This window comes from Apaloderma vittatum, unplaced genomic scaffold, assembly GCF_000703405.1.
Source record: "Apaloderma vittatum isolate BGI_N311 unplaced genomic scaffold, ASM70340v1 scaffold17240, whole genome shotgun sequence".
Classification (NCBI taxonomy): domain Eukaryota; kingdom Metazoa; phylum Chordata; class Aves; order Trogoniformes; family Trogonidae; genus Apaloderma; species Apaloderma vittatum.
The window spans coordinates 17268-43937 of NW_009695225.1; the positions used below are offsets into that span (position 1 = coordinate 17268).

The window sequence follows — 26670 nt, forward strand, 5'->3', positions numbered from 1 at the left end:
TTTCATAATTTTTAACAGAAGGATGAGTTTCTACAAAGTCCTGCACTTTTCACTGATTTGAAAGAAAACCATATGCAGCACATATGTCCCTTGTGTGTCATTCTTTGCATGCCCACATAGTCCTTTACAAATTTAGTGATACCATCTATGTTCTCCCACTGGTGCAAGTTCTTTGTCTCATACGGCATTACTCCCTACAGGAAAAGCAGAATCAAATCCAAATGCATCTGTGCTTTGTTAAAGGAAACTATGCTGTTTCATTGCAACTTAAATTACATTTTCTTATTTAAGCTTTTCTGTTTTACAATCCGGAAATCATTAAAATGCAGATTTTCTGCATGTCTGCCTAATTAGAACAAAGATAGTTTTCTCTAGGATACAATGAACTAAAGCCACGTGTAACTGATGATGCATCATACAGAACAGACTGATGGATCTGATTGCTTGAAACCCATATTTCTATGCCATCATTGTGTCTGTGTGCCAACTCACTCAAAGAACCTCCTTTGAGCATAAAGATGCGTACACTTGAATGCTTGTCAAGTGTGTCTCTCTACCCTAGAAATTTTGGGGAAAAAAATACATCCAGCACATCACATCTCAGGGAGCGGAGCACTCCCAATGCCACTTCAGACTGAGACACCTAAATTGCACAGATGGGTTTAATTTACGTATAGGAGCAGCCCCCAAAGCTCCAATGTGTCTTCACATATTTGCAATTAAGAGTTTCTTGATAAGGTTGTTGAGAGATCCGGGAAGAATAATAAAATTTAGCAGTGGTTTCTAAGTCTAAAGCTCTTGGGAATAGATTTAGTTTAAACACATGTTCAGGGGGACATCTTTAGACCCCTAGGGATTGTCACTGTGCAGCCTAATTCTCTCCAGGAATCTCATAGTTCACCAAGTGACAGCAGAAAACACTTTGAATGACTGGGTGTGATCAATAGCTTCTTTAAAGTCAAATTCGGCAAAGTAACAAGTAATGACGTGATTATTGTTTAACTCAGATGACACCCACTGCACAAAGGTTGGTGTCCTGTAACATGCACAAAGGTTGGTGTCCTGTAACATTCACAGTCACCTGTTGTGCAGTACTCAGGTGAACCATGGGGCTTTTCTATCTTTGGTCTGACAGAATTTTGTATCACTCCATGGCAATCCTATGAAAATAAATTGCATTTGACTGATAAATAGCTCAACTAGATCAGACTAAGAGCATATGGACACTTTGATGGCTGCCAACAATATTCCCAGTACTGGTAATATTTTCAAGAGTGCACACACACATCTGCCAAGACATCACCTTGCTGCTGGTCTTCCCTTTCCCTGGCAACATTATGGACTTTGGGTTCTGCTAGTTCCATACAATCTGCTATCTGAAGTATTAGGGCAATTGCTTTTATGGTTCAGGCAAAATATATTATTCCCACTTGCTATTTAGAGTGGACATGGTTAAATGTGACATGAGAAGTAAGCATCACTGAATTTATTTATTTTAGAGTGAAATGTTCTGTGTACATTTATAAGAATCTGTCAGTTCCGTGTCTCTTTTTTTATGAAGTGGCTATATAAGAGGCTTGGTGTTGTTGATAATTCCTTCTATTTATGCCTTTTATGGTAATTTTCAGGGATTCTAAGTTTTTTTTTGCTGGAGTCACAGTTAGGACTAAATGTGAAAACAGCTCAGATAGATACAGAATAGAATTAAGCTAAAAGAATTTACACTACTCCTTAAAGGGAGTTGTAACTTTATTTCAATATTCCTTGTTTTAGCTGCCAAGTATGTAGTTCTAGAGACATATTTCAATGAAAATATTATATAGAAATGGTATTCTCAATGGGTAATATGCCATCCAAGGCTGTCTAACCTATTCCAGACTTCTCTAGCAATGAAGCACCTATTCAGAAAATTGTTTAATAAAAGATCAACACAAATCTCTTTGATGTTAAACAGAAGAGAAGTGGTGATTGCAATAGCAATACTGGTAAATGCCGATGTTTTAATCAAAACTACTTCAGCAGACTTTTCTGGATGAACTGCAAAGGTAGCCCTACTTTCTGCACACAAACATAAAACCAGACACTTTTGAAAAGAACAAAAAGATTGGAATGAAACTCTGTGGAAAGTAACCTCTGAAATTTATACAATTAGCCAAGAAATACTACCCTTTATCCCTCTGTATAAATGTAAATGATTTCCTGCATTAGCACACTAAACTCCCAGTGCACTTAATTACAGTCTTACATTTCTTTATTCTTGTTTTTCATAATAAGGAAAGAATTTGCTAGTCCTTAAGGAAAGAAATGCTTTCTTAAGTGTAAATAAAGTGTAAGAAATTTTCTTCCTTTCCATCTTTTCAACAGTTATCAAAGCAGTCTGCACTGAACAGGATACCATACATGTCTCTTGTAGACGTGTTGGAAGGTAAAGGGACCATTTATAATAAATGAGTTTTTGAATAGTTACAGCTGGTAAACAGCAAAAGAACAACAGAATTAATATGAATACAGTTAAAAAAGAACAGAAAACATCGATAGGGAAGGTTATTAACTGGTTATTAACTGGGGCAAGTGTTATTAACTGGTTAGCTGCACAAACTGATTTCCCAAATACCAGCATGTAGAAAAGCAAAGCGCTAAACTGTACATTTTATAAAATATCACATCAAGCTGCATAATGAATGATATAACCCACAGTTTTTCATGTTCTGGGAGGTCTAACTGATTTATATCATCGTAGTCTCTGTCTGCATAAATGACTGAGCCCTTGAATTCCGGTGGAGCTGAGACACGCTTTCTGATCCGTTTCGAGAAATCGAAGAGCTGTGGAGTCTGTAATCTCTGCCTGCTGTCTGCTTCCAGCACAAACTCCGCCACTTTCTTTTCAGCTCTCCTTGCACCTGTGTTAAAAAGAAAATGCAAAAGATAACTGAAAAATCTTCTTTTACATAAGGAACTTTTCCATGTTTATTTGCTATCAAATATGGACCTCTAGGAATAGAATCATAGAATGGTTTGAGTTGGTAGGGATTTGGGTAGGTTTGAGTTGGTAGCATCCCTGTCCTAGGGAGGGACATCTTTTACTGCGTCAGGTTCTAAGTCCCGTCCAACCTGACCTTGGACACTTCCAGGGAAGGGGCATCCACAACTTCACTGGGCAACCTGTGCCAGTGTCTCCACCACTCTCGCAGAAAAAATTTCTTCCTTACATGCAATCTAAATCTACTTTCTTTCAGTTTAAAACCATTACCCCTTGTCCTGTCATTACAGGTCCCACTAAGAAGTTTTTTGTTCACATTTCTTTTAATTCCCTGCTTTTTATACCGAAAGGCTGCAACAAGGTCTCTCCAAAGGCTTCTCTTCTCCAGGCCGAACCTCAACTCCCTCAGTCTGTCCTCGCAGGAAAGGTGTTCCAGCCCTCCGACCATTTTTGTGGCCCCCCTCTGGACACAGGTCCATGTCTTTCTCCTGTTGAGAGCTCCAGAGCTGGACACTGTACTCCAGGTGAGGTCCCACTAGGGCCATGTCACTGCATTGAGGACAGTAACCCCTCTCGCCCTGCTGGCCACACTTCTTTTAATGAGGCATATGATTGGCTTCCTCAGCTGTGAGCTCACATTGCCAGCTCACGTCCAATTTTTCATCCCCCAGTATCCCCAGTTTTCTGCCAGACTGCTCCCAATGCATGCATCGCCCAGCCTGTACTTGTGCCTAGGATTGCCTCAACCCAAGTACGGGACCTTGCACTTGACTGGCTTGAACTTGATGCAGTTGGCACAGACCTGCCTCTCAAGCCTATCAAGGTCCCTCTGGATGGCCTCCCTGCCCTCTAGAGTGTCAAATCAGTGCTAACAAAGATTATGAAACTGAGTATGTCTACATACTGTATGTCTGTACTGTCTGAGAGGAGACGCCCCAAGGACACTTTCAAAATCAGTTTTGTATCACTTGTGCTGCAACATTAGCTTTTGGTATCTAGCTCTTAATCACATGTACTTAAAGCACAGAATCAAATGATTAGCCAGAAATCAGTCATCTCATGAATATCAAAGACCAGAACAGCAGTCGGGAGACCTGAACGTCAATTCCCTGTGCAAGCAGATGTCTTCTTCAGACAGATTCCTCCTGTCAGTTACTGCCTGCTCTTTAATATATATTCTACCTTAAAAAGTGCCTGACATAAAAAGGAATTCCTTGCATTTTCCTCCATTGAAATTTGGAAGGCTGCTAAATGCTGAGCACTCCTGAAAATCTGCTGTTCTGGAGGTTAGATTCCATTAGATTACCCCCTAAATACTTACTGAATGGTCTTTCAAGTTTTGGATACATTTCTAGACTTGTTGCACCACACCTGCACATTGCTTGCAATAGAGCTAGAATCAGATCAAATTAAAGAGCAGAAGACATGCTTACTAGTAAGGAATTACACTTCAAAGAGCTCTTAACTCTTCACCCGTATACATTCATTTTTTCCTGTTGTATATATTCTACATCCATATACATTTATTTTTTCCTGTTGCATATATACTGCCACATACATATTCTATAAATAGGAATGCAAACATCTAAAACATCTTCATGTATTAGAGTTGACTTACAGGGGCACTTTCACTGAAAAAAATATTTAACATTCTCAATAGGAAAGGTGAGACTTACTTCACTGTTCAAAAAACAATATAGAACCGCAACAATCAACCCCTGGAAAGAGACAACATTCCTTAGTTAGTAGGCATTACCAATCTAGGTAAATAAAACTTCTTTTGAATACAAACTTTAAAATTTACCTGAAAAGATCCCAAACACAATTCAAAGATTATTTTATAATTATTGGAACTGCGGTCAGGAAATAGAGCGAACACTGTGTAGTGAACTCCAAATAATGGAATAAGCAGCAACGTGGATTTGGCAAGTCTCCTGGGCAAAAAAAAAAAAAGAGAAGAAAGCTGGAGTTTAACGATAAGCTCTTGTTTTATTCAGATAAGAACGTGATGCAATCTTGTTTGCACAAACCCCATATGACTTCAGATTTATAACCACTCTTTAAGAGTCATTCATTGCAAACTGTTTTCCATTCAGGCTTGCTGTGAGACTACCCATAGAGTAACCTCATAAATTAACATGTGCAATCCCATGTTATACTTGATCTTGTTGACCTGGCACTCTTCCAAAAGCCGGTAAAAGGCTGCAAGGTCTCTCTAAACAAAAAGACCCTTTTTCAGTTGCCCAATGGACAGCAGCAGGGTGTTGGACCTGTGCTTTGCCATGTTTCTTTGACACGTCCAGCTCCCTGCCTGGTTTCGTGACATGTTTTTCAGGGGCGTGGTTGTACTGCATTATTCCACAGGACCCCATCTGACAAAGTGTCACGAGCTGCCATCAGATCTCTCAAGACATTTTTCACCTGGTATAAAGGGTACAGAGTAGAATGGATTTTATCTTGTACAGAAGATAAAATCTCTGCTTTGAAATTAATTGATATTAATTGATATTAATTTATATTAATTGATATTAATTAATAATTTCCTTAAAATGTGCAACTGTATGGTTAGTCTATACATTGCACATACACAGGATGCGAACAGTACCTACAAAATGTAATCGAGAATAATCTCAACTGTGAGATTTTCATGAGCAATTTTGGATTCACCCCCAAACAGTAAAAAATTTCATAACTATAGTGACAGTATTAATCTCATAACTATACTGACAGTATTAAGCAAGTATCATTAACTGATTTTTAATGTCACCAGTTGTATAATGCATTTTAGCACAAGATTACTGAAGTTAGGGAAGGTGAACTTCAAATTATTAAGCAGAGAAGCTCTGACAAACTGCCTGTGAAATCACTGAAACGATGAACTCCTAATTATCACTTATCTGCCATTTATTTCACTCTAATATCATCAGCTTTATATATTATACAGGGCCAGTCATGCATGATTATGTCTGATATCAGAAAATTTCAAGAAGTTATAATGTTGAGTCCATAATTCATCACTGTCTTGATGAATATAACTTGATACAACAATGAAAGGATGCTGTCGTGAATTCACTTATTTTAACAGATAAGGTATGTGAGGCAGTTTTACTTTTCCTGTGTCGGTCTTCTTTTGGTCATAATGTCCCAGAGGCGGCATCTGTTTATGCGGAAATAATCAGTTCTGACAGCAAAGTTTCTCAGTAACAGTAAAACCCTCACATCTAAAGGTAATACCACTAAGCTGGACAAATAAGATTTCCTTAGCAGAAGAAATTCATTTACAACTGGATGAGATGATGATGGCAGCAAATTTACTGTTTGCCCAAGAGAAATAGAAAACTGATTTTATTTGAACTTAACCTTATACACTGCAAAAGTAAAAGGAACAACAAAAATGACAGAACCAGGTACAAGCAAGTGGGACAGAAGGCAGGAAGAAAAATGGTGAATTGCATGAGTAGTATTCATTTTAGACTCGTATTTCACTTTCACTCCATTCTTGTTTTAATAATCTTTATCAAGCTGATGTTACTTTCTCTATACTGCATTTACATTTTATTTAAGGAAAGGGACAGACAAAATAGCCTTATTCTTCTCTGTATTTTAGAAAATGCATTTGCATTTTGAAAAACGAGCCTTCTAGATTTTTAATTTGCTCTGTATATGTAGTATTTCTTGAGGAAGTTAATCTGCTGTTCCCATGGGTATCGGCTAAAGACCATTCAATCCAAACTTAATCAGGCAATCAAATGCTAAAAGCAAAGAATTCGCAGGGCTTAATAATGAAGGACAAGGTTGGTATTAACGAATATTTTATACCATTAAAATGTGGAAAATGACAGGACTGATGGGAAGGGAATGCCTCATTTTTATAAAATACACAAATAACACATGGAAATAAAGAAAAATTCCTGTCACAAGGAGTAAACTTCAGGGGATTTCCTGCCCATAGGCTTGTCATTGTGCTAAACAGTAATGTGGCAACTACATAATTTTATCTAAGTTGATTTGGTTCTCCCACATTTAGTTATTGTGGGGGACGGCAGCTGGACTGCTGGTAACCTGGCATTGGTTGAAGACATTGACCTTGACAAATTCCCAGTGTACCCTTAAGATGGGAAGTTGTGTGTACTGAGTTTGGACACGTTTGCGGAACTTTCTCCCTCAACATCCGGGGGGATGAGCCCAGCCAGAAGCTGCTAATTGTTACCCAATTAGAATGTGAAAACCAAGCGTTTGACCTATAAGCAAAGGCCACGCTACCTTCTTCTAGTACCTTCGACTATGTATAAAAGGCACACCCTTTCTGTAATAAAGGAGCCATTTTTGAGCCATTCTAATACCATTCAGTTGTGTCGTGTTCGTCTCTACAACGACAAGTTACTTCAAACAGCACAGGGTTATGTCAATCTGCCTGTGTTGGGTTTTCTATGGTGCATCAGAATTCTTCACTTTTTGAATCAAACGTGTCACATTGTTTACAAAACATGTGAAGCCCTATTTTTCTTGGCTTTGAAGATGTACTTTAGCACGCCATGTTTTACCTGCTTTTAGGATAGAATTTCAGAATTTTTAAATGAAGACAAGGTGTTAACCAGGAGCACATTTTCACAAGTTACTTGCATGGTTTTGAGTTTTCAGTGTTCATCTTATATTTTGTCACTGAAATATCATATTACCATCCAGAAGTGTCAAACTCTAGTGTCTATATCTCAGCTTTAAAATAAGACCTACTACAATAGACTCTTGATTTTGAATTAAAGTATCCAGTAGCTATTATAATAAACAACAACTGGTATGGTAACATAATCAAAACCACCCCCAATTTTAGCAATGCATTTAAATTGTCCTCCAATATTCCTTGATTCTAAAGCTGTGTAAACAACAGACGTTAGGATTTCATGTTCACACCAAAACACAAAAGAAGAAACCCTAAACTGAAATTTAGTTGATCTAAATTAAGAAACCCTTGTTTTCCCCAAGAAAAATAAAGATGCTATTTTAAATCAACATAAAACATTATACATTTTTTGGGGAGTAACATAATTACTTTCCAGCTTTTAAAATATACGTAAATAATTCTACAAAAAGTATAGTAGAAATTAAAAGTTAAAAAAAAAACTTTTTAAAGAGGTTGAAGCTAAGTGTTTTGATGTTGTAACTTTTGTTATGTCACAATGAAATATTTATACATTAGAAGAAAGATATTCCTCACCATATTTTTTGTATCAGTATATTCATTCATGGATTAAATTAAAATAATAACTTGTTGGTCTTTAAGAATTTAGATATTTTTAATTGAATTTAGTGTTTGACAAAAAAATTATGTTCATTCCTATTTCAGAATAGTGATAAGATTTGGATTAAATCACATCTAAACGTACTTCTGAAGTAAATGTAATTATATCACAGCAATTGTTCATAGCAGATTTTAGCAGTTAAAAAGATTATTTTGTTCCTGCATATAATATCTAAAAATATGACTCACTTGTACTGCGACTGGTCATTTCCTCCAACATCTGGAGATCTTAACTTCTGCAGTAAGATTCTTATAATACTAATGAAAAGTATAAAATTCACCTGCAAAGAAAACAAATAAAATGGTGACTTGTGACTTCTCCACTCAATACATGGCACAAAGAAGTGCTTACCAAGGCAGACAGACCAGCGCAGCAGTGGCTGTTGTGTACCTCCTGCCTGAACACACCAAGCTCTACACTGTCAAACCTACTGGTTTGGTTTTTGCCTCGCTGGATTTGATACGTCTGTTGCACGTCTGCATGGCCACCAGTTCTAGTCTGGCTGGCAAAAGGTTTCAAAAGTTCCAGTTGGCAGAAATGCCCTCCTTCCAAAATCACAGCTCAAGTCAGATTTCCTTCCAGGATGGGACACTGGATTTGGTGCAATCAAGCACTGTCCTAAACTGTCATGTGGAGTTACCACTGGAAGTCCAAAGAAAAACAGGAATCGATACACAGCTTTGACCCTTTTGTCTCTCACCTTGACTTTTAGTATTTTTGTGCCTAAACTGAGGGAAGAGAAGATTGTTGCACAGATGATCTGTCTACTCCCATCAAGCATAAAAAGGGCCTCACAAGTATGTCTGTCTTGGGTATTGATGCAGACATTATCACTGAAGGAACTGAACCCTTGCACTCTAATTCTCCTGACAGCCCTCTGAGACAGAAGAGTATTATTATTTTATTTCATATAATATTGTATTTAATAAAAATTATTATATACTATATTATTTACACATTATATTACATTATATTATATTACATTATATTGTATTATATTATATTACATTACATTATATTATATTATGTTATATCTAATATTTTTAAAAAAGGAAAAAGAACTGTTAGAAAATGTAGCCCTGTTAGAAAATGTAGGTCTTTATTTAATACACATTTTTCAATGATATGATGAGTTAGAAGTTTTTCCTGCTGCAAGTTTTCTATAAAAGCAACAGGCAGAAGCCAGTTATTGCTGTTTGTATCTACAGACTTCCCACAGCAAATGGTACAGACCAAGGGATATCCATTTAGTTTGTCGTATGCACTGGAGCCAGTATTAGTGGACAAGGAGAGAGCTTTCACTTCATTGCACATTTCTTGGCCACAATATAAGAAAAGGGAAAATCTTTTTTCTGTATTTGCAACGCTATTGGAAAAACAACTTCTTGTTCTAGGCATCCCTAGTTTAGACTGTAACAGAATAAACTGTCATCCATTTGGTTTCTGAAGCATCAAATCATCTGCAGAACTACACTCAGGTGACTCTCATTATTGAGTGACATTCATGTATTACTTTTAAGTCTGTTTTCAAACATATACCTTTCTGTCTGTAAGCACAACCTTGGATTAACGAAAAACATACATCGTTGTTTGGAGTTTGTAACAGTCCTTGGCAATAATGAGCGTGTAAATCCAGCCAGTAGAAATTGGGTATTGAGATCTAAAGAGGGCAACTGCCGATGACTTAATACAGTGGAGTAAATTAATTTCTCTAAGATTATTATTGAACTGATCCTTTGCTGAAATCATTTAAATTACATATCTGATTTAGAATAGTAGGTTTCAATAAAACAAGTAGTGCTCTGGAATTTTACCTTTAGTATTGCAGATTTTCAGTCCCACAAAATAAATTAGTATAAAATCTTTAAATAAAATAGGATATGAATACTATTCAGTAAACATCTGAGAGCAGGAAAATGAAAAAATAATATGAATGCTGAGAAACCACAAGAGAGTGATGTCAAATGCCTCTTTACTCTTCTCTACCCATTGACTTCTTCTGACAATAAGTTTTTGAGTCTAACACATTGCCTGAGCATCTATCATTTAAACTGTCTTCATGTTGCTTCTTTCTTGCTATTTAGTCTCTTACACTATGTGCTATGTGAGATAACAAAATGAACACTTCTCAGTTACTTTGATGTGACAGAAATACTGTTTCCACCCAAACACCACTCCTTCCCAAATTAGAGCAGTTTATGGAAGTGTGGGCAGCTGTGGAGGCATTTGCTAAATGAAGAATACGGGTAACACGACAATAACCATTTGGAATAGTCCACCCCCAGTTAAATAACTCTGAAATGTGTACAGCATGAAGCATGGAAGTCTGCCAAATAACTTTTCTCAAGCCAAAAATTGTCAGTAGGAGATGCCAGGGAAGGTTTCTGACACACTGAATTAACTGAAGCCATTCCCCTTTTGAGGAGTGACTTCAGAACTTGCTCTCAGAATACTGTTTACTGTTCGACAATAACCTTATATCACATGTAATCTGCTAAGCAGTGAAAATGTTTGGAATTAACACAGGAATCAATGGAAGAGGGTAAGTATGGCATGAAGAGTAATCTAATGAGGTTAAACCATTTTTCCTTCAAAAAATTATTTCTTATGTCTTTCAAAAGTATTTTCATGGCATCATCCTCAGAATCGGGCTCTATTCTAGCCCTCTTCATTCTTCTTCCTCCTCTTCAAGATTTTCAGTATCAACTATACTTTAGACTTTCTTTCATGCCATTACCTAAGACACTCAATAAGGGTTTTCAGCATATGCATTCTGCTTTCCTTTATTTTTGTGAAATTTGGCTTCTTTCAAAGTTTTCCTGTGTTCATCTCATTGACTCCTTACACAGATGCCCTTCCTACTGCTGAAGCCACTTATTATTGCTGGTCATCCTTGTCACCTTCTCTGTGAGTCTTCTAGACTTCTACTCTCAAGCTGAATGAAGGCCCTGTGTGAGTGAGCGTGATATAAGTGCATCATACTTCTATTGAGAAACACCATGAGTCTTCCACAGTACCTATTCAAATAACTCGCAAGGATCTCTTTTCGTTGTTGAATGGCAGACAGCACTGACCTCATTATTCAAAGATTTGAATCTTCAGTTTCTATTTTTTCTCGAGGCAACAATTTATGTGCTGCTTGTAGCTTGATGCTCCAACAAGATATGCTAGTTATCCAGCATGAAAGGGTGAGTATCACTGCTTTTATAAATCCCTTTCACAGCTTAACTTCCCAAATATAAAATAAAGTTGTTCAAACAGCTGAAGAATCATCTAAGTGGAGAAGTGGCTTCACACAGTACACACTGCAGAATCTCTTGGCCATCTTTAGTTGCTCTCATCCCTAAAACATGCTGTTTAAGAGAAGAAACGTATCTGAAAGGAGACAGCCGATCCTAAACATGTACAACCGGCAAGCCAAAAATGGTAATTTGCAAAATGTTTCCCTATGTCTTACAATCCCTTTGTATCAAATTGGTAATAAAACCACAAACTGTCTCCAGCAGTGATTCCGGTCCCTGTTTTAGGACATACTGGGCTTTTGCTGGCTGACCAGTACTACATTTTCTTAACTCAGGTCTCATTTCCCAGTCTTTGCTAAGATCCAGCTGCAATTCAAGTCAGCCAATGAGCACTTGGATAACTTCTGTTTCCAGGTCTAGGAGTTCTTTGTGCTTTCTGGCACATTAAATTTCAGCTGTCTACCAGATAGCTGTTTAAACTGAACATTCAGAGAACAGACTTTCATCTTCCTGTAAACACCAGGTGGTTTGATTTGCTTTTATCTTTTGGCATATTTTCTTCACTCTGCACCATCCCTCATTCTGCAGCTCCTTTGAGGCACACTCTTCATGCTGTAGCTCTGTTGCACATCCATTTCTTCATATCATAAAATACCTCTTCTGTGAGTCCTTACCTTATATCATTTCACACATATGCCTACTCTGTTTCCTTTTTAAACACTGCAGAATTCACTCTGATGACTGTAGGAAGTTCTCTCAAAATGATTTTTAGCAAGCAGAGATTGAAAGGCAAGATCAAGCATAACATGGATTCTTGAAATCTTGTGTAATCTAATAACGTCCTTATTTTTCAGACTAAAATCTTAAAAATAAAGCAGGGGTACCTGAAATGTATTAACTTGCACCATGACTGTTTCCAGAAATGGACATATAACCATAGTATATTGCCCTCAAAGATAATTACACAATCATCGCAGCAAACAGGAATTTTATTACACTACTCCAGTAATTCTAATGAGTTTCACATAGGAAAAGCCCCATGAAACATTCTCACGTGATATTCTTTTGCAAATACTTCACGTTCAATATATATTTCAGTAGGCTGCCAATTAAAGAAAGATATACACAGTCATCTTTATGGCTGTAATAATAACAGATTCTCAATTGCAGGACTATCTATTTACATGCAAAATCAAATCTGCAATTCATTGAAAAGTATAATTAGATTTTTCCTTCCCCCAGGCTCATAAACAGGAGAGACATTAGAGAAAGAACAACATACAAATAAAAGCAACTGCTCATTTAATAGGAGGCAGATAAATTTTGAAGACAACAAATTTTAATGGCTTTGGCATCTGTTTAACATTTCTCCTACAGCGCAATTTCTTTTCATTAAAATAGAATTCTTGCCTATCTGTAACTAGCAGTAAAGAATAATGGCTATATGCACTGCACAATGCTGAACTGATCTATAATTCATGCTTCAAAGTTTACTTACTATAATAGAAATTAAAATTGGTATTCGTATAACCCACCAGGGACCACCATGCTCATTTGTATCCCAGCAACTATAAAAAAAAAGAGGAAAAATGACGCTGACATTAATATCATCTGGCAAGCAAGCCCTATGAGGAGAAGTATTTCTCATATACAAGTCAAAGCACAATAAAATAATGCCTGTTCTAGCCTAGAATTTGGCATTGAATCTTTTTCTGCTTTTAATTTTATTTCCCTGGTTTTTAATATGCATATACAATTCAGCTGAAACATCAGGTACACTAGACTGTACCATTAGAAACCATGGAGGATGACGATGGTCTTTAGGGAAACCATGCTTAGTTCCACTTTGTCCAGGGACACTTTTCCAATCAGCATTCCAGGGAGCAGGAAGGTCTAAAGCAACTTACTGATACAACTGAAATGACATTATTCCTTGCGGAATATTTAGGTTACAGAGGGCTGGAACTGGTTTAGGAAAATATGAGAGTGAACCTAAAACTTTGCCTGAAATAAGAAAATTTCACCCTTACTGTGGGCTCAGCACTTTTGGTCCAAATACTCTGGCAATAAGTGTTTTGAAAGATTAATCTTAATCAAGGGTGATACCCTCTAGAGTTCCTCTAACTGTGATCATAAAGGTAAAAAGAATTAGCCTTTGGTTTACACATTTGACGTATTGCAAAGAGAACTTAGAAATTATGTATGATGTGATTTTTCAGTTTATTTACAGAATCAACTGAAAAATATTAGGTTGAAAGGAGTGTGAAAAATGTTTGTCCCACTAGCTAGGAATGCTCTTCCATTCCATGGGGCGAGCAGGAACAGCAAGACTGATCTTCGGACAAAATTCTTATCTTGGTGCTTCTTCCCATCCCAGGAGCCAGGCTCAGCCCAAGTTAGCCATAGTTTTTACCCACATTGCTTCACTTCTGGGAATGTAACTTAGATATACCCAAAGTTATCTAGATTTCAATCTTTTGAGTCGCTAGTTAACAAATTAAAATGCCCAGCATCTTACTGCAGTGCCTTGCAAGGACCCTCACTGCTACTTCAAGAATGATTTTGACTTCCAGATAGCTCTAAATGTGGGTCTCAAGGGGTAACATTAGTCATAACCTATCTCTGTCCTCTCCTGCCCTTACAGTTTTTCAAACAAACATGCTCCTAAACATCTGTCCCTTTATTGCCATATCTGTGCTCATCCCCATATTGGCACGGTTGGAGGCTTTAAGGTTCCTCTCCCCTACAAGCTTACCCAGTGTCCTCTAAAAGGATTCGTGTCACTGTCCACGTAATAATGAATATGGTAGGAATCCCTGAAAAATCACAAAAAGGTTTGGAGGATGATCACAAAAATCTAAGTCCACAGAAAAAAAAAAAAAAGTAAGTTCAGCCAGCTAGTAAACACTTATTCCCCAAATATACAGCATATAGTAAACAGTTTTATGAATGGAGAGGGAGGCTCATCTGATGCGCTACATGATGTAAGCAGTGTATTACAAACAAAGACTGCAGGGAAGTGGGTTTATTTCTCATAAAAGTACAGCCACAATGACTAATACTCAACATGCCTTTCCTAGTTTTCTTTCAAGCTCTCAGAGTGACCTACCGGGAGAGAGATACAAGTTATGCATTCCCAATGCACTTCCAAGGACTACAATATAAAACCAAAGCGTAAATCATTTCATAAGGAACCATCCCCACATACTGGTTTATTCTCATTTCCCAGCAATACCTAAATGTTTTATGACCACCTATTACTGGAAGTTTTAATGTGTTCTATATAAATATCACTGTACTTTCTGGAAATGAAAGGAATAAATGTATTTAAAACCAGATGGATAGTATTGTTTTTTTTTAAAAAAAGGCAAATAGCGTAGCCTAGCCTATGGCTGCTAAATTTCCTCTTTCCTTCCAGGTTAGCACAGCCTGAACTATATGTTTTGTGGTGGCAGTCCTTGCATCATCCCATCTCCTGAACAGCACCTGGGCACTGTGCAGAGTGGCAGAGGTCACAGCCACGCCAAGGAGCAAGCCAGCAGTTATGTTTCAGCAGTTTTGTGCCTGCTCTCCCCCGTGGTGCAGTGGCTGTAACCTATGCTGGAGCTGAACGGAGGAACTGGTGAGGCATGACTACCTCGGTATGAAATACTGAACCTGACTGACACATACATAGAGAAAAAAGAATATTATCAGAAGATGTTTAAAATCTTACCCCAGCCAATCAGCAGGTAGATTGTGAAGTGTCTGTTGGGGGAGAATATTAGCACAAGGAGGATGTGGAGGTAAAGTCCTTCAACTAAGAGCCAGTAAAAGTTTGCCATAACACCATACTGAAAAAACACCAAAATAGCCTTGCAGCCCACCTGAAATATGAGAATAGGGATCAAAGTTGCTGCAGGTAAATGCTGTATTATTCTGTTATTAATATATCCTGTAGGTCTTAACTCTCCATGTAATATTAGTAACCTAAGTACAGCAGAATTTTTCTCTTTCGTTAGGCAAATTGAGATATTTTAAATGTTACTAGATATATATATAAAAGGAATTATAAAAAATTTACTTAGGTGGTTCTCACAGTAAATTCACTCAGAAATTTTGAAAACTTCATAGCATAAATATTGTAAAAGGTGGTGGTTATCAATAAATGCACACATTTGCAATAGATAATTAATACGTAGTAGATTAAATTATCTTCTACTGGGTGGCTAATAAATACATTAAAATAACTGCTACCTTCCTAATATAGTAAAAATTAACAGCTTTACGAATTTTTCAAAAAATGACTGAAAACCAAAACTTGACATGATGAATACTATAAGTAGACCTAGAAGAAAAAGTTTGACTGTTATTTTTAAAAATTATGTTTTCCCCTTTAGAAATGCTTTAGTGTTTCTTAATTAACAGAACACATGTGGATCATAAAATGAAATCCCAGTATACTTAGAGTCTGTGTGCTGCTCTTCAGAATTAATTTTCAGATGTCTGTGCCGCTGATGTTCCACAGTGCTGGCTGCTGCTACTTTGGTAGTTTTCAGCAGAAGTCTGGGATGTGAGAACTGAACATAAAAATGTTTCTGCTGAGACTGAGCTGAGCAATGTGATAATATGGTGAAGGTTACAGACTAAACAAAATGGACTAAATAAAACTTCTAGTTTCTGCCTGCTTTACTCCCTTCCCCTTTTAAAACACCCTTCACACATCCACTGTTTCTGCTAAAATTCCAAGTACACCGAATACCTAAGTAGGTAACTTACTCATTTAGTCATTGATCTACTCTGCCCTGGTGAGACCACACCTGGAATACTGTGTCCAGTGTGCGGCTCCCCAATTCAAGAGAGACAGAGACCAACTGAAGAGAGTCCAATGGAGAGCTAGGAGGATGATTAAGGGACTTGAGCATCTCTCCTGTGAAGAGAGACAGAGAACTGGGGCTGTTTAGCCTTGAAAGGAGACAACTGAGAGGGGATCTTATTAATATATATAAATATCTGATGGGTGGGTGTCAAGAGGAAGGTGCCAGTCTCTTCACAGTGGTGCCCAGTAACAGGACAAAGAATAATGGGTTTAAGTTAGAACATAGGAAGTTCCACCTCAACATGAGGAGAAACTTCTTTACTGTGAGGGTGACGGAGCCCTGGCACAGGCTGCCCAGAGAGGGGGTGGAGTCTCCTTCTCTGGAGACTTTCAAAACCTGCCCGGACGCGTTCCTGTGTGGCTGCCCTAGGGGATCCTGCTCTGGCAGGGGGGCTGGACTAGATGATTTCTAGAGGTCCCTTCCAACCCCGAACATTCTATGATTCCATGATTCTATGATTCCTCTGTTTAAACACAGGTGTCTATTTTGGAGTGAGATGCCCTCAGGGACCCCAGTCACCAGCTGCTAAGCCACAAGGACAGAGACCTCCTAGAGATACTTCCTAGTATCCATCAGCTCCTTGTGGTATCTCAGATATCTCAGTGCATCCCAACTAACATAAATTCCTACACAACTAAGTAAGAACCCAAAGGCTTGAACTCATTTAATCTAATTTTAGCTGCATACGAGCAAGGTTTCTGGTCAAAGTTAGCTACCTACTAGCCAATTAGTTCCTTTATACAGCTCATGAAGAGAGAAAGGCATGTCCAGAGAAAGTCTTAAAGCAGATGGATAAACCGTCCAGTAAGAAAGACAGAAGCCCAGAGCAACAGCTTGGTTCAGTCATCTTGTTTGATAAAATTAATCTTACCTCTAGACTTTGCATCTAGTGAAGGTCTATCTATTGCAGGCCAGAAAATTTAATACAAAGAAAATTAAACACTTCAAAATGCAAGCTGAGATTTGACTTTATGCTTATGACTACTTAGAACCAGATTAGCAAAGTCTGAAATTTTTGTAATAGTTTTTAAATTCAAATACTCGCTTGTATTATGTTCTCAATTCACGTACCAGAACCCTGCATCGAAATATTTTCCCTTCCTCCTGCAACTAATCATGTATCAGGTGTATCTCCAGATGCTGAACAACTAAGGTTTCTGTTAGTAAAGATTTAGCCAAAATTATGGCTCTGTGTCATTCAGATCCAGAATCCAGTTACATCGCATTTTGCACTGTGTGTTTTGAGATACCTGTGTGTGCAGCAGAACTGTGGAACATCACATGCATGTGGCAAACGGGGCAAACCCTGCATGCCGATAAGAAAGAAAGGTACCGTCCAGCCAGGGCAAGATAGATCAGCCTTGCCATGCTGCTGTCATATCACCCCACATATAACACACCAGAAATTACTCAACAGTCCACAAAACTGAAGATATTCAGACAGGAAAGCACAAGGCTCTGCAGTTAAGAATACTCCGAGACTAAAAGAAACTGCAGAAATTGAAAAGTAATTTAGGAGTCCATTGACCAATCTTTCAAGGACCTAAGAACTTCTGATAACCCCTGGCAGTCTGCCTACTAACTACTTTGCCTACTTTGGGTCTAATAACTCAGAACCTATTTCTCTTAATTAGAAATATCCCAGATTACAAATTTATACATAGAGGTTGCTAAGAACTTTATGCTTTGGGACAATATGACTTCATTGATAAAAGAATATCTTCTTTATATTTTTTCTCACAAGGTTAAACTGTAGTAAATTAAATTCAGAAGGTATTCAGCAATATTTGTAGGGATCTTCTGCAGCACTTTAAACTGAAACAATGGAGGCAGAGAATGGGGGATATCATACAGCAGTCAATCTTTTAACAGCAAAACTTGGGATTTTTTTAACTTCTGTGTCAGCAAATACGGTAAACAAATTAGCTTGCCAAGAATGCAGATGACAACATTTCTGTCAAATCCAAAAAGTACAGAGGAGTCAATAAAAAAAACTCCTGCAATATTTAAATCACTGACTCATTTCTCTCCCTCCATTGACACGTGTCCAGCTCCTGGACCCTGACAAACCTTCTTTCTCTGGCTATTTCTATAGACATTATATTTTTATAGACATTATATTCTCTACAGAATGATCTATACTCACAGCTTGGTACTATTAAATATTCAAAAGCATCAGGGAGGACAATTTAGTGACACAACAGTATAACACCAGGCAGCAAGTGAGGTTTATTACCCATGAGGTTTGATCCTCTGGACAGTGAGCTGTGTTGGAGCTGGAATAAAGAATATCATCCTTGACTAATACAGAGATTGCTCTTAGAATGAAAGAGAGGAACAGGTTCAGATGGATGTAGTTCCGAGTACAATGAAGTTTTCTAAGAAGAGATTTAAAAAAAGGCATTTTAGATTTTGAGACAGAAAGCTCTTGAACAGACTTGTACTACTATCTAGTAGTTTCTTAGTAATACGAACCTTAAGCAAGAGCTTACCCTTTCCTCCTCTGTCATACTGTCAGTCCTGCCTTGCTGTTTTCTTTTACCCTCATCATCACTACAAGCTGTCCAAAATGTACAAGTAAAATATCTTACCCGTTTTCAGTATCACAGACCAAAAGCTCCCAGTGGTATTTCTCTCACACTTTAACATAATCTAACAATAACCATAGATTATTATATCCTTCTGTGTGTGCACCCATGCCAATGTTTCTCTTGCAAATAAAACTCTAATTATCCTGAATAAATTTCAGACACTCCGCCACTTTCTAGTTTAATTTTTTTGTTTAACTCCTGCAGTTTGCTATGTAATAGCTTTTCATCCTCGACGTGAGTGTATGCAGGAACAAGGGAAAAAATGCATTCAAAACATTAGATTGCCTATCCTTCGTACACAGTGAGTTGTAAAATTTATCTTCTTTAGTCTAGCAGCCATGTGAAAGTCTGACAAAAAATGACAAAATATTCCAATTAAGTGAATCTGTGCTCAGGGGAAGCAAGTTACTTAAAAGACATTCCCTTCAAGATCTTCTCGTTTAACAGACCTATTTTTATAGCAAAATCCTAGAAACTAAACTGCTAATAGGCTGGAGTTTTTTTGGTTAAAACCAGCACCTTGAACTGCACCCAAAAACAGACTCGAAGCCAGGGCCTTTTAGCAAGCACGAGCAAAGAACAAATGAAGATGCAATAGGATGTTATAGTGGTGTGCAGTGGCAGCTTCCAAGTAGCCTTCATGTTTTGGTTTTTACCAAACACTAAATAATCCATTCTTAAACTACTAAAGCAAGGATAGTGACAGCAAGTGTAGGAAAAACAGATCCATCTCACTAACCACCAGGGATTTCTGTGGCTATGCATGCTCTTTGCTGGAAAAGGTTCTGAGAAAAAACAAAATACTGCTATTGCATGGAACCACGTCGTATGCTCCTACGGAATTCAGAGATACGTGCAAGCTGCAAATGACAGGAAAATATTTTTCTTGAGGAACTAATTTAGATTATTAGTTCTTCAATCCCATACTGAAATAATAAATGTTGGATATACATTAGAATCATAGAATGGCCTAAGCTGGAAGGGACCTTAGAGATCATTTTAATCCAGCCTCCCTGCCGTCAGGGACGTCACCTCTTTACTAGATCAGGCAACACATTGGGACCGAATGGGAACCAAACCCGCAACCTTAGCGTTGTTAGCGCCACGCTCAACTGACTAAGCTAACCGGCCCCCTGATTAGGCTGTCTCAAATCAAAGCTTGGAGGTAGTGAGCAAGAAAGTACTTTTATGTATGAATGATGATTCAGAATAACAAAGAAATGCTGTTCTTTAGAAATGAAACAAAACTCATTCCTTTAATATGACTACCTCCTAAAACAAAACTACCATGTGAGGAATGCTTACAGACAGTTTGTAGAATCATAGAATCATTACGGTTGGAAAGGGCCTTCAAGATCATCCAGTCCAGCCGTTATCTAACTCCAGCAGGCCCACTTCTAAACCATGTCCATATCTAGACAGCTTTTAAATACATCCAAGGATGGTGATTCAACCACTTCCCTGGGCAGCCTGTTCCAGTCTTCGATAACCCTTCCAGTGTAGAAGTTTCTCCTAATATCTAACCTTCACCTCCCCTGGAGTAACTTGAAGCCATTTCCTCTTTGTACTATTGGTTGTAACTTGTGAGAAGAGACCAACACCCACCTCTTTACAACCTCCTTTCAGGTAACTGTAATGAGTGAGGAGGTTTCTACTTAGCCTCCTTTTCTTCAGACTAAACAACCTCAAGTCCCTCAGCTGCTCCTTGTAAGACTTATTCTCAAGACCCTTCACCAGCTTTGTTTCCCTTTTCTGAACCCTCTCCAGCACCTCAATGTCTTGTACTGCAGCACCTCAAATTTAACACAGTACTCCAGGTGTGGCCTCACCAGTGCTGAGTACAGGGCCAGCTGATGCACATGAGAGCGTATCATATAGAAATGATGGATATTCCTATTTTTCTTCTTGGTAAGAAACACCTATCAGAGAAACTGACTTTTTTTTTCCAAATGTTTTGTTATACAGGAGTAACCCCAAAGGAAGTATAGTAAGATCTATGGTAAGATACAGAACATCAGTGTTACGGAGAAATATGCTGTTCTACAATTTATTTTCACTCCGAGTTGGAACAAACCAACCCTTTACAAAATATATTTATTTTCAATCATTTTGGTTTTGACTTCTCTAAAACTTAATGAAATGTTAACACTTAGAGATTCAAACTAAACAAACAGAAACATGTATTCTAAGAAGGGTAAAGAAACTTCTTTCGACTAAACTAAAATTATTAGTTTTACTGTCTATAAATTAATTTTGCAGAAGCAAGAATGTGCCTGACAAACTGGCAACCTCCAACAGGAAAATATGGTGCCAGAAAGTTGTCAATTAGCTTTAATTATAACTACACAGAGTATTATGTGGGGAGTGGCACCATTACTAACTTGAAAAATGATGTCAGCTTAGTCTGGCAACAGATTTACAAATACTCGCATTTTATGCTTTTTTTGAGATTAAAAGATTAGCCAGATACAAAATCCCTTCCTTTTACAATGCTTCTAAATGTGTGCTTTACAGATATTAATGATGGGAACCCATATAATGTTTCTGTAAATATTAAATCAAGTCCAGTTCTTAGGAAGAAATGCAAAACAGAATATAGCATCTGCACGAAAACTTCCAGAAACAACTCTCCCTACCCAAGAGTTCTGCCTTTCATGTGCTTATAGCTGATACTGTGAACAAATGCAAAGGCCTGAGGCTGTATCTGTTCTGCCAGACAGATACGTAACGATAGATAATGGACTGCAGAAGTCATGTCATACCACTTATAAAAGAATTCTCACTTCCTTGTCATGAACACATTACCTACAATTAAATTAAATTCTACATTATTCCATGTTTTCTTTTACCAAAAATACTGCACATATTCAGTATTAAATGCGGTACAATCTGAAGCATACATACACAAATCCAGCCAGGTATAATTTTAATAATCTCTTGTGTTACTAATATCAGTGTTCTAATCCTGCTGGATGAAGCCAGGATTTCGACAAACCTATTGCCCTAGTAACTTGTGTATTTTGACTCGCTACTTAACTACCAAATCTTTTTTAGATAGTTTCACTTAGAAGAGTTGTTCTTTGCTCTCGTTTTCAAACACAGCAAGGTGAAGTTTGCTGGTTTTGTTCACAGGTAAATGTGTTTCAGAGGTGACTGACTGATTTTTACATGAACAGTATATTGACATTCTACGACGAACCCTGGGGCCCTTCAGGGCAAAGTATGTTCCCTGGATAGGAGGTGTTACCAGCTGAGTAACGAAAAGTTAAAACTCACAGAAACGTTCTTGTTTTCCAAACTCCGTCCTTAAAAATGACTATAATGTATGGAATGTCCTAAAAACACATAGCCATTTGCACTCACTTCTACTATTGATAATTGACAATTGCTTCTGCTGCTGCCTTCCGTACTAACTGGGGGCTGGCTACACACTTGAGAAACTATATATGGTATTTTTACAACTTATTTGGGTTCTTAATTCAATTCACTATGTGAGGAGGCCCCTATGCTCCCCATAGATAACAGAGAAACAGGTCTTTTTAGGGGGAGACTTAGCAGACCTTTTTTCCCCCACTGAAGAAAAGATCTGTCTTTCCACTGACTCAACAGAGACATTGGGGAGTTTTCAACTTGGATATTCACACTGAAGCAGAAGGTTTTGAGAAATTATTTTCTGCAATACTTGATCTGTTTGTTATAACTGACTTCTGGTGATGGACAACATTCGGATGTCTATAATACCACCTGAAATATCTTATTAGGCTTTAGCAGTTTTGAAAATGCACGCTCTGCCTGTAGCGTTCGCTGGTAGAGAGAAGATACCCATGAGTGACTCAATTCAATTTTTTCAAAGACATTTCAAATATAATTATGGGTTACGTATCTGCTCTGAATAGTCTCTGCATATTTCAATATTGAGAAAATGTGATGGCAGACTAAAAGGCTTACAGAACACGTCATAGGAATAGTTCATCAGAGGAATGAGGCTCTGATAAGCAACATGCTGTCCTCTGCATGTACTTCTTTTCTCCCAAATCTGAGAGATGCATTTTCTTGGTTTTTTTGGTGCACGGTGGAAAGGAAAAGTTGTGTGAAGTTTATGATGAAGAATATAAAGGCTATTTTATTAGACAGCTAGAACTGATACATAAAGGTATGAAGGTGGAGAGACTTAAAAAAAGCTATGATACTAATAATACCATTTTGCAACTTCTTTTACCAGTTTCCTTTCAGTCTCAGTTAACTTCCAGAAATTAGGCAAAACCAACAGACACTACTGCCTTTCCTAAGACTGCCTAAAATAATTGCACACCTAGCACTACCCTTCAGCACAATTATCCATACCTCTACAAACCCACTTTGAGAAATGAATTTGATTACGTTTGATTACAGTACCCTGGAGGACCACTCAAAAGCTTCAGCAAAATATAGCTGCCCACTGGTACAGTCTTGAGACCATCATACTACTAATTTTCCAGAGCAATTCAAGGTGTTGATTTTAATAATCACATAGAAAATGCTTTATATAATTCATTCCTAAATGACCATTCTTTCTTACATGGGCTATAATATCTGTAAACTTGTAGAGTGCTTTGATTTTTTTTAATATCACTGATGCTAGGAAAAATCAAATTAGCATTACATTATTGGCAGCTGTTTAACTGAGAAAAGTATAAAACAGATGGGTTTTCTAAACGACTGAACAATCTGGCATCTTATCATTGTTCATATTTACTCATGAAACATACATACCTGAAAAGACAAAGAATTATACTTCCCGTTGTAAGAGCAATCAGAGATACGCTGTGTCCAAGGGTATAAATTGCCTTCACCCTTACATAGAAGTTGACCTGCACAGAAAAATATATATGCAGAAACCAGTTACTGATACATAAAATTGACTGTGAATTGATATAATTTTCCATTAATTAGCTCTGAAGGCTAAATAAATAGCATTATTTTCACTCTTTGCTCTACAGTACATGATGAGAACATTGTATCTTTATTCCAACATATTTTTGCAATGCAACATCTCAAGCCAATTGACCTCAGTAGAAAATTCAGCCTCAGGAACTCAAAACTTAGACACACAAGCTGGTGTAATTTCAGCTGGTTACCCCATATCAAGGAAGTCAAAGAAAGTATCATATTCATCAACTTCCATAAATACAATCAAACTGGCAAGAATGAGCCACAGTTTGAAAGAATGGGTTATCTCTGGAAGAGAGAATCTCTCAGTCCTTCTGTTCTTTTTAAAGAATTTTAAAGACATGGTTAAGTCTCAATAATTTCCTAAACTAAATGTTCAAACACTTTATTGAATTTTGACTCACACTACCATTTCTTTTTTTAGTAAAGTTATTTGCTAAAACTTGGAAAGGAAACTTTTCAACATAGGGAAAGCAGACTGAAGTGCACAGTCTGCTGATTAACTACAGTTATCTGTAATTTTACCAGCTACATATTACATGAAATCCTATTCTGAATGACAACATCAAGGGAAATAATGCTAAGTATTCTCAGAATTAAGCTGCTGCTTCATTTATGCCTACAACAAATTCATTAGACTGACATTATTTTCCACTCAAGGTAGATAAAATATTAAAACTGTAAAGGTTTTTCTATGTTATGAAATTAAAGTTTTTCATAGCAGTATATAGAACGAGTTACGTATGGCAGACAGAATCTGAATATCTAGTGCACATGGTTATATCACTCACCTTCTCAAACAATGTCTGGAAAAAGTAACACGGTAGAAATACTTTAAACAAAGAGAGCAACAGGAAAAGCAAATAATATATTTATTTTTATAGAATCAGAAATATTTTTTTTTCATTAGAGAAGTAAGCTGTGAAGGTCTTTCTGACATTTTAATGTGCCATTTGCTTTACATAATATTAATTTACTGTAGAGACAGAGAAGGAAAATACGGACTTACTGAGGCTTCCAGTGCCATTAAAATGTCCATAAGAAAGTTCCTTGGTTAAAATCCTGGTTAAATATCACTTTATTTTCTTTTTTTTTTTTTTCTTTTTCCCCCTCAAATCGGTGTCCCTTACTTTCTGTAAAGAGTCTGCTATGTATTTGCAGAGCCCCACTGCATTTCTAGGGACTCTCTGGGCATAAATTGGAGGCTGCATCAGGCGTCTACACAGCAAATACAAACGTCTAAGGCAATGTAGGGTCTCTTCATGGAGCATTCTAGGAAGCCCTTCTTGTATCTATGTAGGCAGTTAGAACAGATTTAATTGGATATACTTCTACAGGTCCCAAAATGACTAATTAAAGTGTAGCTACCCAGAATGTACAAATGCTTGCACTTAGATGCCCTTCAAAAATCCTGGCTTTTCACATGAATCCTGTGCTTGCTAAATAGGACTCTTAGTCCAATGTTTCTCGAAGAGTGTTTCTAAAACAGTTTTCAAATACAATTCTAAAAATATGTTCTTCAAAATTAACATAATTTTGCATGAAATCAGAAGAACTGCCCCTCAATCCTCTGCTAGAATGGCGGAATTATACTCCCCAGTTTGGCTCATTTTTGGACAGCTCGAAAAACAATGCCTACAGGTTACCACTGCAGACCACTGCCACACTTCTTGAATTTGGCTTCTGTCATAGCACAAGGAAAATCAGGCAGCCTCCAGGCAATTTTCTGGGAACAGCTTCTCAGCAGCAATTACAACAGCCCACGGTACCAATGACACTGGCAAACACTTTGGGTACCCTCCTTCATTTATTCAACTTGACCTGCTCTGCAAAACTACAGAAAAAGGATGCTCCAATAAATGACTTAACAATTTGGCAACTCATGTCCACGTCACAGTATTCTGGATGAAAATTAATTTTATTTCCTGACTTTGTGCACATTAGGAATTGCAAATATAGTGCAAGGCTTAGAAATGATCCACAGCAGTTCCACGATATAATTTGTTATTATCTTGTTGGCACTTGCAGACCCCATTTCTACTGAGTATATTGCTACTGAGCGTACAAATAGAAGCCTTAATGGTCTGTAAGTCAAAAATTCTTAACATCCACCATGTAAATATTGTAAATTTGAGGGAAATAAATGTCATATGCAAAAGAAATCTCAACGGCAATAAATCTGTTCTGTTTAAATACTAAGTGGAAGATTTCTTGTGCACTTTCCTTAAAACGATTGGCAGAGATATATTTTTAATAGTAACAAGGACATTCAATAACACTTTACTGCATAGCAGAGACAGGTGTCTCTGCAGACCACACCTGGCAAGAGTTGACACATGGATAATTTTATACCACTCTCATCTTCTTATCCTGGGAACTACCAAGCAGCTTAACAAATTCTGACATATCAAAGTAACCTGTAATTTTTATTTGTTAATAGCCTTCAAAATGAAAACACTTAAAATAGGACTTCTGATGTAAATTGCATCCTGGCCCTTCACAGAGTCCAGTAGAACTCACTTCTTCCCTTCTCTTCAGGTTTCTCAATTGTTCTAGAAAATCTTAAAGCAGCTGTAAGCTCCCTTTTTGCTGCTGAGCAGCCAAAGTGTGCTGTGAGTTCATCATAAGATCTACTCCAAAGACAGTCTTAGGTTTGCCTAGCGAGTAGAAATAACACTGAGACAAGTGTGTGAGACTGACAAATGCCAACTTATGCATTTGCTGTTCAGCAGATGACCAAACTGACTCAACTATATCCTCTTCTGTAAG

At 37.4% G+C, this 26670-nt stretch overlaps 1 protein-coding gene across 1 annotated transcript in view; it reads right to left on the reverse strand.

Moving 5' to 3' along the window:
* Positions 1 to 2176: 2176 nt before the first annotated feature.
* VIPR2 (vasoactive intestinal peptide receptor 2) overlaps positions 2177 to 26670 on the reverse strand; it is a 52357-nt gene continuing 27863 nt past the window's right edge. The window contains exons 4-12 of the mRNA XM_009870659.1: positions 23725 to 23822; positions 18618 to 18759; positions 15238 to 15388; positions 14278 to 14338; positions 13021 to 13090; positions 8469 to 8560; positions 4785 to 4914; positions 4657 to 4698; positions 2177 to 2900 (exon numbers count right to left, since the gene is read on the reverse strand). Of these exons, the coding sequence (XP_009868961.1) occupies positions 2727 to 2900; positions 4657 to 4698; positions 4785 to 4914; positions 8469 to 8560; positions 13021 to 13090; positions 14278 to 14338; positions 15238 to 15388; positions 18618 to 18759; positions 23725 to 23822 (960 nt within the window). The 3' untranslated portion in view covers positions 2177 to 2726. The remainder of the gene's footprint in view (positions 2901 to 4656; positions 4699 to 4784; positions 4915 to 8468; positions 8561 to 13020; positions 13091 to 14277; positions 14339 to 15237; positions 15389 to 18617; positions 18760 to 23724; positions 23823 to 26670) is intronic.